General features: G+C 32.7%; 1 protein-coding gene across 1 annotated transcript in view; it reads left to right on the plus strand.

Annotated features, from left to right (window-relative positions):
• The first annotated feature begins 1,097 nt into the window (after nt 1–1,097).
• Nucleotides 1,098–16,378, plus strand: part of LOC108556627 — a 91,102-nt gene continuing 75,821 nt past the window's right edge. Inside the window, exon 1 of the mRNA XM_017912812.1 lies at nt 1,098–1,197. Coding sequence (XP_017768301.1) covers nt 1,113–1,197 — 85 coding nt within the window. The 5' untranslated portion in view covers nt 1,098–1,112. The remainder of the gene's footprint in view (nt 1,198–16,378) is intronic.

A 16,378-nucleotide genomic window follows, 5' to 3' on the forward strand; every position in this document is an offset into this window, starting at 1 on the left:
TATTTACCAATCTATCAAATATTTTTTTAAAAAAATCTTATTTTTACTAAAAATGTATAACTAAGGACTTCAGAATCCATAAGCAAATACACTTTTAACCTATTGACCCTTGCATATATCTATCCTATATTTACCAATCTATCAAATATTTTTTGAAAAAAATCTTATTTTTACTAATCTATCTTATATTTACCAATCTATCAAATATTTTTTTAAAAAAATCTTATTTTTACTAAAAATGTATAACTAAGGACTTCAGAATTTTCAAATATCAAAAATTCAAATAAAAGTTCTAAAACGTCTTCTATATTGAGATTATTTGTGTTATGACTTTTGGCTGTTTTCGATTGAAGTTGCCGCGGTAAATTCCACGTTGAATAATTAGCAGCTTTTGTTTGGCGTCGACGTTATATGAAAGTTTCGAAGCGGAGGATTGATTTCAACGGAAAGAGAAAAAGAAATAAATGCCCGTTCCAGATTCCCAAATACAGCGGGAAAGCGGATTTCCCTCCGCTCTTCTATTAAAATAATTGCTAGGATATTTAATGCACGCACGTTTAATTGACGATACCGAAGAAGTATAAACGGAAGTTCTTCAACATCAACGAGGAACTCTCTCATTGTTATTTCATTCTAAACAGCGTAATAACATAATTATATAACTGCATGGAAAAAATGGAATTGCATGTAATCATATAACGTGAGCAGAAAGGAACTGGAGTGAGCGAGGGACGTTGGAAGAAGCGAAAAAAAAAGGATGTGAGTGAGCGTTTGAGTCTGTGCAAGTTTATGAATATGTATGGTAGATGTTGTAGAGATGAGTGGATTCCAGTTGTGCAGGGTGTGGTTTGTGTATTGCATTCGGTGAATTGTGGGTGACGATGTTTTGGGGTGGGTGGTGGTGGTGTGAGGAAGTGAATGAGGGGGTGTGTGGCGGATTTGTGCGTTAATATCGGAAGGGATGGAGGAGGGAGTGAGGTGTAGTGTACTGCGTGGGCAACGTTGATCTATTTATTACGCTCAAATTGAACCCGAATAACAACATGTTTGATTGACAGGCCGAATTAAAATGCAGTCTGTTACGGCTCAACGACCGAATACTCTGGAATGGGATGAAGCTCGGAGTTGTAGTGTATGTCTACTACTATTGGCGTTGTTGTACAACCGACGTCGGCCCGGACGACACGTGTGCAGCAGGTCATAATCCAGAAAGTTACCAATATTTCACGCATCATATCATCATCAACATCATTGAATTATACTTGTTGGTTAATAAAAAATGAATTGTATGTTGTCAAATGGACCCAACACAATACCTTGCAGTACTTCACATCAAAATAGCTAATGAAATCATTATGTTTTGTTACGATAGATTGTTGTGTCCAACCGTTATTATTACAATTATTATTGTTAATATAGTGTCTCTTAGTCGCCATAATAAATATATACATCAGCATAAAGGTAGCCTTCATCGAGACCAGCTACTGAAAGAACATCGCTCATATTTTCAACCAGACGCAGAATTGGCAAAATCCGTATAGGAGCAGTCTTATAAAATTGTGCTTACTCCTCAAACTCCCACCCCTTGCTTAGTTAACTTTATACGTAGAGTAAGGATTTGTAATTAGTCTTAGGATGAACGCTAAAGAATCAACTACTGGGTGAAGAACCACAATAAAGCAAACACTTTGAAGAATATTTTAATAATAAACCGAAAGTAAAAGTCGTTCAATTCATTATAGGCTCCACAACAGACAACAGAAGAAGATATCCCACAGTGTCCAGAAAACCATCCCTGGAACACGACAAGATATTCTTGTGACTGATGTCTTATAGTAGGCCTAATATGGAGAGAGCTTAAGAAGTGTAAACAATGATAGTTATTATGCAATCAATTAGGGTGGGAAGTAAAACGTAATTAGTGTTGACAATGAAACGCTGGTTAATCAATTTTTGGGTGGCGTCGGCATCCAGGAATAGGCGCTGCGTTGGAAACAGGAAGGTCGCGGCGGCGGCGGCAGAGGAGGCGGCGATGTTGCCTCTTTAGCGCGTGTCACACTCGTCACCCTTGACGAGGGGCTCGGAGGCAATTAGGAAAGTGTTCCCTCGAATTTCAGGAATTCGATTAAAAATTACAATTTTGCAAAGTGGAGTGAAGAGCGGGGGAAGCGTGGGCGGAGGCGGCGGCGGCGGAAGAGGGCGCGCGGCAGTTTACGACATCAATCAAGCCGGCGTCAAATTTTGTTTTCTGATGACAAAATGAAAAAAAGAGAGAGAGAGAGAAAACGATCGGGATGAGCGTACCAATGCAAAAAAAAATAAACGCCCCCGTTCATGAAAGAGGGCTGCGAATTAGCATTCCAATAACCTCCTTAACAATCCGTACTAATTAATAAATGGGCTAACGAGAAGAACTAGAGTTCGTGATTTTAATAGGCCTTTTGTGAGTTTGATTCGGTTTTGGGAATTGTGCATGTTTTTTGGCCGTCGACGGCGCAGGATGAGGATCAGAGGGTGGAGTTGCGAGGAAGGAGTAAAACGTGTATGTGTACGAGAGAGAGAGAGAAGGGACAGAGATATTCTGCTTGCTCTAATCGTCTTATAATCTCAAAGTAAATGCAAACACAGAGAGCATCGCAAATACCCGCTTAATAATCCAGGGAGGTTGTCGTGCGCACACGAGGGGGTTGTTTCGTAATCTTGTAAATATTTCCAGTACGCATTTCAGTATGTGCGTTGGGAATATATATGGTATAATCCGGGAATCCTTTGAAAAGGCACGCAGAGGAGGATGAGGGTGGTGTTGTTGGTAGGGGGATCGAAGGGAATGGAAACCGCCACAAGCCGACGTCGACGTCGTCCTCGGCGGTGGCGGCGGCTTCCCTTTCAACGTCAGATTTAAACCCTTCTTCTTAGCCGCCTCAGACGACGCGCTGAGGGATCGCGAATGTCACTTGTCACTCGGGCGACTAATGTGGGGTGTCGTGTATCAAAAACCGCCCCCACACACACACACACCCCTCTGCCTTGATGACATTCCGACGCTGCAAACCGCCCTCTCTCGACGTCCCGCACCCCTCACGGCTCGGGTAATAAGCCCTGATATGCGAGAGCCTACTAATTTGCTCACTGAGTTACATCACTATCATTACCTGTGAATTTTGAGCTTGAAGTTAAGACTTTTTCGCTTCCCCTCCGAAACGCATTAATTCTGCCGCTGACGCAACACTTTATTGTCGTCATATGACCGGAAATTTATCACATCTTCCGAACACTTCATTTTCATACAGAACCTCACATAACTAACCAATTAAACAAACTAAAAACTACAGTCAAATTGTACCAACAAATTAAATTAAAAGTACCAAACAGTTTATAGTTAGTTTTAACTGTCATAACATTCTATGACAACCAATAATAATCAACTAATACACATAAAAACACAAAATCACACAGTATTCACACTTTATATTTAATGTGTATCAACATTATATTGGTGAATTTATTTTTAGGCTTCAACAAATCAATTAAGACGTTAACATAAAATAATAATATTTCTAAATTTCTTCTAAAAACAAACTTTTCAAGTAAAACTTTTTCAAGCATAATTATAATGCTAATGTTCAAAATTACAATTTACTTTATTACAAACTTCATTATGCTTCATTAATTTTCATTTCAGTCACCTCGAAAAAAATAACAAAAATATAATTAACAATTTAAATATATACTCATAAAATATACATAAATTTATCAATTGAAGTCATCACGCATTTGAATTTCTTATGTAATATTTCAATATGCAATTAATATGTTTTTTTTTATCTATTTGAGTGAAACATAGACTAATCCATCATCATGTAAAGTACTCAAGAAAATAGCATTTATTACTTCATAACTTAACTTTATGTATACCCGAAATATACCCAATAAAATTGCTTTCTAGGAAAGACGAAATGTTCCATCTCATACCACTAAAAGGTTAAGTAATAACACTCTTTACATATTCTTTAATATAACAAAATTGTGCTTTCTATTTATCAAAAATATTATGTAATAATAATAATCCTTCTGCAAATAATTTAATATTGAAACGAACACATCCTTAATCTAGAGACTTATTTGCATGTACCTACATTTGGATCGATATTTAATTTGCGTAGAAGATGCACGTTGTATTGTAATCATTCTGAATATGGTTAAAAGGATTCTATATTTATATGAGCACGACGTGGAAAGAAATCATTGTGTAAATATGATTATTATATTGCCCTTCGTAACGGGGACGTATCTATCCTCATGTCAACGTTTGTTTGTTCGAAATAATTCGTCCTTCGAATATCATCAAAATATAATAATTTCATATTCATTTCGTTGTCGTTCTAAATGAAATTATATCACAGAAACATAATTTTATTTGACAGTTAAATTATTGATTTTTATGCAATTTTAAATTAAACAATGTATATAAATATGTTTTATGGTAGTAGTTCAATATATATTTCAAATTCTGTGCAAAATTAGTAAAAATTTTAATATTTAATTATAAAAAAAATGGACTAATTTTTATACTCACTTTTTCTCTATTATTAGAAACGCTACAAACATGTAATATTACATAAAACAATTGGATTATTCGTAATTTATGAATGTGCTATGAATATTGACATAACTTATACATTATAGAAATGGCGGCAGATCAAAGTAGTAACGCTTCTTTTATGACAGTTCTAATTATTTGATATAGCTTACAGAAAGTATAAGAAATTACTGAAATTTGAGAATGCTTATTAAAAATCCATTAAAATGAAGATTATTAAATCTCCTGTAATTATGGAAATTGATTTCATGTTTATCTAAAATATTCAAGAAAAAATCAGTATTTTATGTATGGTCGACCTTCTAAATGTTACATAATTTTCGGAAGTTTCGATTGACATTAAGTGCGCATTAAAGGGGATACATCATATTTTTTGAAGCAATCTGGATACTAAAAAAAAAAAATTACACGAATTCACACGTGATGATGACTGGTTACATTTTTATTACAGATCACGTGTTTTATTCTTTCTTTTTCTCTCTTGATCCTGATAATAATAAAAAACAGAAGAAAAAAAATGCTGGGGGTTCATAAATATAAAATTGTTCTTTTTTTGGGGGTGAGTTAAGAATAAAAAAATGTACTATACAGCATATACATTTAGATCTCTATCGGGGCGTAATTCACGAAACGTGTAATAATGTTGGAAACACCTCTTTGATTTGCGGCTCTCCACTCGAGCCACCCCAAATTTCACGAAAATTTCACACACCGAAAAACACACCGAAGGGAACCGCGTATATTTACACTCGCTCCTTTCCTTCTCCAACGACCTCAAATCTTCCATCCCTCCGAAAGAGAAGAAGAAAAAAAGAGGAAGTCATAAGTCGGTGCTGAGTTTTTCCTCGAACATGGATTCATTCCACTTCTGCCATGGAAATATTTCTCCGGGGAATTGTCCGATAAATTTTGGAGGGGCGCATTTTTATAACAGCACTGAAAACAACAGCATTAAATTCATATGAGCTGTTACCACTATGTATTATGTGTATACCATTAACTAAACATGTATAATCTTTGATTTTCACATATTTATCAAAAAAATGCATTTTTTCTAAAAATTATTAAAGAATAGTAAAATTTATTAAAATAAGTTACGTTTTTTTAATATTCGCAATTGGACAGTTTTTTATAATTTCACATAATTATTGAGATTTTTTCACATTTATTTATGAAAATATTTACGTTTTTTAATAAAGAAGGGAATTTAACATAATTATTTATTAAAAAATGCAATGTTTTTCATTTTTACACATTTATTTATGAAAATAGGTACGTTTATTGGTAACATTTATTAAAACATACGTTTCTTAATAGATTTTTAGCAAAATTTCTTCAAACAATTCGCATTTCGTATTGGGATTTAATTTGATGAAAATATTGGATTTTTCGAAAAATATTAATTTGTACTTAAAATTATTAAAACAATCCTCGGTTCTTGATGGGATTAGAATTATGAGAATATATGCGCTTGTTAATAGGATTAGAATAATGGGAATACTGGAAATTTTCAAATTTCACTGAATTATTTAGCATTGAATTTATACACATATATTTAAGAAAATACAAACGTTTTTAGTCAAATTTATTAAAATAATTCACGAATTCATGAATATTGATTTCATTTTTCCATAATTATTTATCAAAAATTGCTTTGCTTTTCATTTTTACACACTTATTTCTGTAAATACATACTTTTTTAGTCAAATTTCTTAAAACAATTTTCGTTTGTTAATAAGTTTAGTTTTGCAAATTGTTAATTGTCACATAATTATATTTGTAAATACATTGATTTTCATTGTCACATAATTATAGATTTCTTAATGGATTTTGTTGATAAATATTGGATTTATTTTACTAAAAAATATTGAAACAATTCTCGTTTCTTAATGGGATTAGTTTGATGTGAATATCGGAAATGCGCATTTCCACTTATTGGTTCTTTGTTTGCTCGATGGACGCGAAATTGGAGCAACTCGTAAAGTTTTGCCGATGCCGTTGACATGGAGACTACAATTTACATTTTGCCGAATAGTTTCGAGCGCCAACAAAACAAAACAAAAAAAAACCCACCCCGTTGCACGTCCAGATACATCGGAATTCATAAAACATCTGTTGCCAAACCATTAACAGAAAAAAAAACACAAAAAACGATCGCATGCACAGCAATCCGTACATCAAATGTTTATATGTCAATCAATATAGGAAACCAGTTTTTTTTTAAATATAAATAGTTCGAGCTTCGACATTAACAACAACAACAAACAACAACAAGAACAAAAAATAATAGTTACGTGCACGTAGGAATTTATAGCATATACATATATCAAAAATAAATAGAAAATATAAACGATGGGTTATAAAAATTTAACGTCACTATATATAGAAGATACGTTCGACATCTGCCAATTAAATTTGAATAGTAGGTGTAGCTAGTGTTGATAACGATGGATTTAATCTTGATTTTCATTTATTTTATTTTTTTCTGTATAAAACCCACTTAATTAAAGCGACTGTTAAATCATTTACAGGTAAAATTATTATTAATCAGACTTTAAAGTATTTAAGTTAAAAAAAAATTGGAAAATTTTAATGATTCAACAAGAAAACTAAAGAAATATTATATTCTCAACTTACCACATTTTTGTACTAGGAATTTACAAAAATCATATTTATAATTGTGCCTATACACTGACTTATATTTCACAACTATTGCTTGTAACTATGACAGGTTTACCAACTTCAATTAAAGAATTAAACATTTAGTTTATAGTTATGATATTCAACAATGTATTTGTGTATTGATCAGTAACTTAATAACATTTTTTTATATAATTTGAGGTCTATTTTTTTTTATAGTTTTAATCCTCACTACAATACTTCATGTCTTCCGCTTTAAATTGATGCACTTTATAATATTTTAAATAAAGATATTTCAAAAAAGTTAAACTGATGAATTTTCGGTATATATTTGTATTTTTTGAAAATATTTAATCGTCAATTAAAAAAGAAAACTGGTGTTAAATCAACCAGAAAATGGTTCGTGCTTCATTGAAACGATGCTAAAGGCAACTCATATTATATAAGATTTCACAACTATTGCTTGTAACTATGATAGGTTTACCAACTTCAATTAAAGGATTAAACATTTAGTTGATTGTTAGGATATTCAACAAAGTATTTGTGTATTGCAACTGAACACTTTTAATTCTCACTACAATACTTCATGTCTTTCGCTATAAATTGATGCACTTTTTAATATTTTAAATAATGATATTAAAAAAAAATAAACTGATGAATTTTCGATATATCTTTGTATTTTTTGAAAATATTTGATCGTCAATTAAAAAAGAAAACTGGTGTTAAATCAACCAGAAAATGATTCGTGCTTCATTGAAACGATGCTAAAGGCAACTCATATTATATAAGATTTCACAACTATTTCTTGTAACTATGACAGGTTTACCAACTTCAATTAAAGAATTAAACATTTAGTTGATTGTTAGGATATTCAACAAAGTATTTGTGCATTGCAACTGAACTCTTTTAATTTTCACTACAATACTTCATGTCTTTCGCTATAAATTGATGCACTTTATAATATTTTAAATAAAGATATTTCAAAAAAGTTAAACTGATGAATTTTCGATATATCTTTGTATTTTTGAAAATATTTGATCGTCAATTAAAAAAGAAAACTGGTGTTAAATCAACCAGAAAATGGTTCGTGCTTCATTGAAACGATGCTAAAGGCAACTCATATTATATAAGATGTACCTTTAAAAAAATATATAATAAAAAAAATACTAATATCGTGTGTGTAATTGGAAGATGAAGTTGCGTGTAAAAGGTAACTCAGTGTATGTCTGTAACTGGAGGGCAAGCTTTCATATTGTTAATAAAATTCCATCCTCTGTGTGTGCGTTTGTGCCCTTCGGCAAACGAAATTCAACCCCCTAAAATTCGTTTCATTCAATTTCGCATCTCTCTCATTCCCGAATGTTGTTGTTTGCTCATTGTTTGCGATGCGCCTAATTTTTTGGTGCGTGAAACACACACATACAAACACATATTATTTATTAATCGCGAAAATGTTTCGCTGGATGAAGAAGCTCTCTCCTCCCCCTTTTTCCTCGGTGGGTTTTCTAATTTGCCGCCGCATTAAGTTCATAATAAATTAAATAGGGCAGTTGGGTTATTAAACTGTAATAATGGTTTAATACGGTCGGTTCGGGCTGTTTGATTGCCTTTCCTTTCCTCCAACGTGAACACACACACACACACACACACACATTTACTATTGCTTCTATTCGTACATGCATGATGTGTTGTGTATGTGTGTGTTTTTATATCGGAATCCAAACATGTCTACTCATTCTTCTGCCATATTTCATTACGGCAACGGCGGAGGCCCCCGGAGGGCGAAAATAAATGGGGAAAAAGGCACAGACTTCTAATGCACACAACATACATATAGTCCAATTACATTTCTTCTACTAAAATCCTCCGTCTCTTCTCCCTACCTATTTCTACATATCTCTATATCTCTCTTGCTCGCACGTTCTCTCGTCCAAAAAGACTTTTCACCCCTTGGGTTGGGCCCTGTTGCTCACATCTGCACGAACATTTCAATCACTTTTTCGCGCAATGTCTTAATTGTTCATTACCACTTCATCATCCACTCAAACCCCTTTCGCAATGATCGAAAATGATCTCGATTCTACACGCTCCGGCACATTTTATTTTTCACCACCTTCAACACACGTCTCAATCTATATACTTGTTTTCTCCTCTCCAATTTAACACATCTGTCAATAACATCTCAGGCTTTTATTGCACCCATAAGAAAAATCTAGTCATGTCATAAAAGCAATTATGTAATTTCAATATTTTGTTACTGACATTTCTATAAATTATTTTTGCAAAAACTCACTCAATTAGTAAGTAAAATTATCAGAATTTACCAAATTTTTCCAAAATTGTTCAATAAATCCAAATAAACAATCATCAAATAAACAAATCATTATTAAAATATATTTCCAACTTGAGATATAATTTTGTAAAGTTGTCAATATTGTCCAAAAGCCAAATTCGATTTTTTGCAAATAGTTCAAAAGGTTCCAAATAAATAAACTAGATCAATATTAGTATCAATTTATGTAATGAGCACTTTCCATATTACAATTTTCAATGAAGGAAATTTATTTTGTATGTTAATAAAAAAAGATATGTGTGTAAATATTAAAAAAAAAAACTGGAAATAACGATATCATATTATATTAAAATGAGCACTTTCCATATTATAATTTTCAATGAAGGAAATTTATTTTGTATGTTAATAAAAGAAGATATGTCTGCAAATATTAAAAAAAAACTGGAAATAACCATATCATATTATACTAAAACTAAATTAATATTAGAATACATTTTTGTAATAAACACTTTTCATGTTTTAATTGTAAATGAAGAAATTTAAAAAAAAAAATCAAATATTTTGAAATAATTAATAAAACAATAGTTTAAAAATTTGTTCTTTAATATATTTCTTGCAATTTTCATATAATTGTCTCTAATATACTACTACTATTTTTATCTTAAATAAAGCAACTATCATCAATATGTTCTATAAACTTTACACTAATTTCCGTTCAATTATATTTTTGTTTCTTTCTCGAACTCTGAAATGTTAGTCTCATTATTTTCATTCGTTTGTTATCCGGTATAAAGTTTCAATTTATTTCTTAGCCAACGATGCGGACAGATATCCCGGCAACAACCGAACTGACGTATCCCATTTTCTTCCGAGATAAAACATCTCTGTTTATTTATTGATCTACGATAGCCGTCGTGTCCGAACTTAAGCGGCTAATTATTTTATTTCTTCCTCGAACCACGAAAAAAGAAAAAAAAACAGAAGTCTTTATTTCTTTCTCGAGATATTTCCAGGCAAAGAGAGGAACGGCGGAGATAAGGGAAAAAGATTGTATTTTCTGCTAATATTCTGTACGGGCGCGCATAGGGACATTAAATAACATTTACTACGCTTATCGTGAGATGATGCTCCGGCGTCGTCTCTTCCTCTCACCGATTCCCATCCTCTCCTCTCACAAACACATACAATCTCTCTCTCTCTATCTCTTTTCCTCTTGTTGGTAAACATATAGTGCAGTATATATTGGGTTTATATATGTATTTAAAAGGGCCTTTGATCAATTTTGGTTTTCCCCATATTGCGTTTCGTGCGCATATTATGTTCTCAACTCTTGCGTTTACACACAAACACACACACACACTTTGCCTTACCTGAAATTTCATTTGAATCGATATCAAAATTTAAATAAAATAACTACATTTTACCTAGAAACAACAACATACACATTTTTTATAGTCAAACTTAATTACTAACTCATTTACATAGCTTAAAGACAATTTTTCACATTTGTTGTATAAATATATTTGCTAAATACTGACTAATACGTGACATGAGTAAACATAAATATATGTCAGAAATACCAATTGTTTGGTAACTTAGTAATACAATTGATCAATTTTAATTGAAGTATAATTGGGATCCATTATAGTTGGTACGGCTCAAATACTAATACTATAGTGTGGATGCAGCATTTGATAGTCAATACTTGTTGGATAAGAGGTGGAATATATGAGATTTAATTTGTATAAACTTGTACAATTTAGTAAATTTTTAATATTAAAATTAATGTTATTTATATAATTTAAAGTAAATTAGTTTAGAAAAGTTAATAGTTGTTGGATAAGAGGCTGCAAATGGTATTCGAGTTTTTTTATTTTGAAAAATAACTAAAAAATAGAAAAATAAATTCATATGAAAATGGATGGAAGAAATATGAAAATCTGGGCTTATCAGGTTGAAAGCTCTGCTCGCGCCCTGCGAGCTGAGGGGTGGTTTCAAAATGAAAATAAATTTCGCGAATCCGCTTTTTATCCCGAAACAAAACATTTAATTCATTTCGTAATTTATATTTCAGTACCCGGGTCTGTCGTGTTCCTGTACCCATTCATCATTCCACACTGAATATGCAAATTCATCTGCTAGAATCCTACCTCCTCTCTTCTCTTCTGTTCTCTTCTCTTAACCCTCCACCACCCCAAAGTTAACTTTCCATCATCATCCTGCTCCTCCTTGCGAATCGCTCATGTAAAACCAGAGAGAGAGAGAAAAAAAGGGCCCCAAAAACAAGATGTTTTATTCGATTTTATGCATGCACCACCTCCTTCATCCTCCATCCACCCTATTCCGAACGTTTTGCAATTTGTCGGCTGTCATTGGCACGTGGACAGAGTGTGATCGGTTGTTGGGACATCGAGAGTGTATGTGTGTGTTTGTATGAGGGAGAGAGAGAGAATGAGAGATAGGTTTATTCCCAATTCGCACGCACACTAATTGGAATACAAACCTCGATGACGATTTCATTTTCATCAAACGTTCAATTCCCTGTTAAACGCAATTTACAATTGAAAATTATACCAAAACACTGGCACGACAACAACAAAAAAATATATAAGCGTTCTTTTCATTCTGCTTTGTTTTTTTTTTTCGTTTCTTCCTACGAGTTCATTTTGAGTAATCAACAGTTTAACAACTAGGTCACAGCATATTATTAAATGAGTTTATTTAAAATTACAAATTATTTCATAACAAGCAACAGTAAATAAAATTTGGGCAAAATTTCTAGAAAAAAATACTTGATTAATTATTGAACAAATAAATTAAAAAAGTATTATTGTAATGAAACGTATGTATCATCATAACTCCAGTTTCCTTGTAATTTTCAGTCAAAGTTGAATAGGTTAGGAATCTAGTTACCAATTTTAACAGTTTTCTTAAATTAACCAAATATATAATGGATGAAGTTTTGAAATTTGACATTTCTAAATCATTGTTATTCTTGAAGATTGAAGCTATAATCTTTACTTTGACGAAGATTATTGTTTCAATGAAAAAGCAGTGATTTCAGCTTTATAAAGAAGAATTTAGTTACCAATTTCATCAGTTTTCTTATATTAATCAAATGTATAATGTATTTTGATGTTTTGAAATTTGACATTTCTAAAAATGTAATTTGACAGGTTAAAGGTCAATCAAGCAAGTAGCTGTCTTATCTTAAAAAATATTTATTTTTGTTAACTTAAAGATGATTGAAATAGGTCAGAGTCATCAAAAGTAATCTTTCCGTACGTATCATGCAGACTGTTATTATGGAAAAGTAGGATTTTGTGTGGGGGTGGGTTTTTGGGACGAGGGAGGTTTTTGGTGGGTTACTAAACCCGACCGCTGAGGGCGCCGGAGGGATGAGTGTGGGATGCGAGCGGTGTGTTTGACCACCGGCCATGAGATTCCGTCCACCCATTCTCCCAGAACTTCCACTTTGCCTTGTTGAACGGCCCGAGGCGACCGGCCCAATTAGCATTATTGTTACTGTTTCGTGAGATCAACCACGTCAGGATTCGCATATGACGATGGTCATTGCATATAGTAGTAGTAGCAGAGGTGGTGTATAGGTATAATACACAAACGTACACGCAATGTTTTTTTTGATGTCGCTCTCCGGAGGGCACAAATCCGCATCTCAAAGGGCATCCCAGGCATCCGCTTTCACATGGAGATTTCCACGTAACAACCGAATCGATTCAGGTTGTGATTTCCACGCGCCTTGTCGTGTGTATGAAGATAATAATAATATAGCTACATATACACGTACATATTCTGAAAAAAAAATGAACAACGTAAATAAAAAGCGTCGCGAACGAAGAAAGCATTTGGAATCATCCCCGGTTTCCATATAAATAAATCCCTCACTCACTGTACTTTAACCTTTACTCTCTCTGTCGTTTCTTCTTCCAAATATACATATAAGATTTTATTTTATTCCTCCTGTCGTACGTATTTTGATTCACTCAAAAAAATGGGGGAACTCAGGGTGATTCTCTACACATTCTCTGCTATTCCTTCTCTATATACATTTTTTTTTTACCATTGATCAATTTTAATTGAAGTATAATTGGGATCCATTATAGTTGGTACGACTCAAATACTAATACTATAGTGTGGATGCACCATTTGAAATAGTCAATACTTGTTGGATAAGAGGTGGAATATATGAGATTTAATTTGTTTAAACTTGTATAAAACTTGTACAATTTTTAATAATTTAATATTAAAATTAATGTTATTTATATAATTTAAAGTAAATTAGTTTAGAAAAGTTAATAAGAGGCATTCGGAATCATCCCCGGTTTCCATATAAATAAATCCCTCACTCACTGTACTTTAACCTTTACTCTCTCTGTCGTTTCTTCTTCCAAATATACATATAAGATTTTATTTTATTCCTCCTGTCGTACGTATTTTGATTCACTCAAAAAAATGGGGGAACTCAGGGTGATTCTCTACACATTCTCTGCTATTCCTTCTCTATATACATTTTTTTTTACCATATTCACATTTACATATATACGCGTGGAAGAAAAGAAAAACAGTTTTAACATTTCTTTGGAATTGCTAATTCGCGGAAGGTAAAATGGAATTTCTTACAAGTCTGCAATTACAAAGCAAATATTTGAGATTTTTATCCCTTAATAAAACATTTTATAAAATGGAAACATTGTATTCAAGCAACATTTCCGCAAGTTGAATTTTCTCACTTTGAATCTTAATTTGAAAAAAAAAATACTTAGATATATTTTCTGAAATTTCTTCATTCTCCAATTTAAATAATAATACGCACCCAAATATGTATTCTCATAACTACTACTTACAATATATCTGCTACTAACGTATATCTGCTTAAAAAGTTGGGCGGATATATTCGCCCTTCGTTTCGCAAATTGTTAACATTTGTTTGCAACAACATTTCTTATAAATTAATATTAATTAGAAATTAAAATTATTAATATTTGTGCTTCAACATTTATTACCATGAAAGAAACATTTATATTAATTTGAAATTAATTGAAAGTTGTTCTAAAAGTTTGAAAATTAGATAAATTTAATTACACAAAAAATCCTGCTTTCTAAAATTCTTCATTAACTAATTGAGTAATGAATAAGAAACATCAAAACTATACTAATTCTTAAATAAAATAAAACAGATATGAATTCCTTAAACTATTAGTAGCCACAAATTGAAATTGTTAATATTTGTTTTTTTTTTTAATACCATTCTTTAAATTTAATATTGTTGGAGAAACATCAAAGGCTGTGAAAGTTTTATTTGTTTATACATTGCGTCGAGTTTATTTGAACTAATCAGAGAATACTTTAAAACCTATCTAATTTCAATTGGATTTCACGTAAACAAAAAAGCGGCAGTAAATGAAAGAAGCAAACAAGTGATATTTACACATTCCAAAAGATAATAAGGAAAGCCTTTGTAGAATGAGCGACTTATGTTGTCTTAAGACGCTTTTGATTTAGACCGCACCCTTTTTCCGTTTCACTATTTTTAAAACGTTTTTTTCCTTTGTCTCGTTTTCGTCATTCTCTGTGTCGTGTATTTCTATTTGCGTGATTTTTCCTCCCTAAAATGATACGACAGTGGTGGCTGTCAATTCGGGTTCGGGGTGAAGAGGAAGAAGGGTTTCGAGCTAATTTCACAACAGTGACAGTTTGAGTGGCGCGAAATCGATGGAAATTCCGGGGATAAAATGTGAGATGACGTGATGGGAAGGATGGCAGGATGCGAATATATATAGAGAGAGAGAGGGTTTTTTTTGTGAACGTTTGGAAAGGTATGGGTGGTGGAGGTATGTCTTTCTGAGGGGATTCGGAACATATATTGAAATAACATCGTGTGGCCTACATATACTTTCGGATTTCGATTGTTTACCAAATTATTCCTGCTGCTTCTGCCACTGCTGGGTTTCGAATGGAAGATTGAAGACGTTCTAATATCTTTGGCAGTGGAGGCAAAAGAAATTAAATTAGTGCGCTCATTTGGGTTTGGTGAGGGTGGCTGTTTCCTACCCCAACGTGGTGTATCGATTTGCAATGCCTCCTCCTCAGGCCGCTCTCCACGTTTTGTTGGAGCAGAAGTAGTCTTCTTCAACATTTATGGCCGAGTGACTTGAAAAGGGGGAAAATATGGGGTAGTACAAACCGTTCTGCTCCTCACTTCACCCCCTCACACACAAACATGCATACATACACGCACACACACACACGTAGCTTGTAATGTTTTTGTTCCGTATTGAACGCAATGAATGGCTCGAAGAAGAAGGGGGTCGAAAGATGAGGAGGGTCGGTTGCCTTAGGTCAGGGACCTTTCCGTTAACCCTACATATAAATACACACCTCGACCCCATTTCATAATAAATACGTCTAATCATCCCTATATTTTTTTCTCTCTCTCCCTCCTTTTCATATATAAATTGCCAACCATATTTCACATCCAAAGTGGGAATGCGCGCGGGGGTGGGTAAGAAAAGTTAATTTTCATAAAACCTCCACATTTACACATTTCAAAAACCCCCCGCCGCCGCACTTCTTAATAAATTTTAATTACCTTCAATTTATCACGTTTAAAGTCTCTGTGTTTCTTTTAATAGTTTTTAAAACCGAATTAAAGCGACACTTAAAAAAAATGCATATATTCAGTCGCAGATTCGTTCGTTCTGACGAATGTTCTTTTATATCTTTGTTTTCTTCTCGTTTTTACATTCGTCCATTTCAAATGAAAATATGTTGCAGTCATAAATGAAACTACAGATATAAATCTTTTTATTACCTAATATTTCACG

This window comes from Nicrophorus vespilloides, unplaced genomic scaffold, assembly GCF_001412225.1.
Source record: "Nicrophorus vespilloides isolate i.1.1-1 unplaced genomic scaffold, Nicve_v1.0, whole genome shotgun sequence".
Taxonomy (NCBI): Eukaryota; Metazoa; Arthropoda; class Insecta; order Coleoptera; family Silphidae; genus Nicrophorus; species Nicrophorus vespilloides.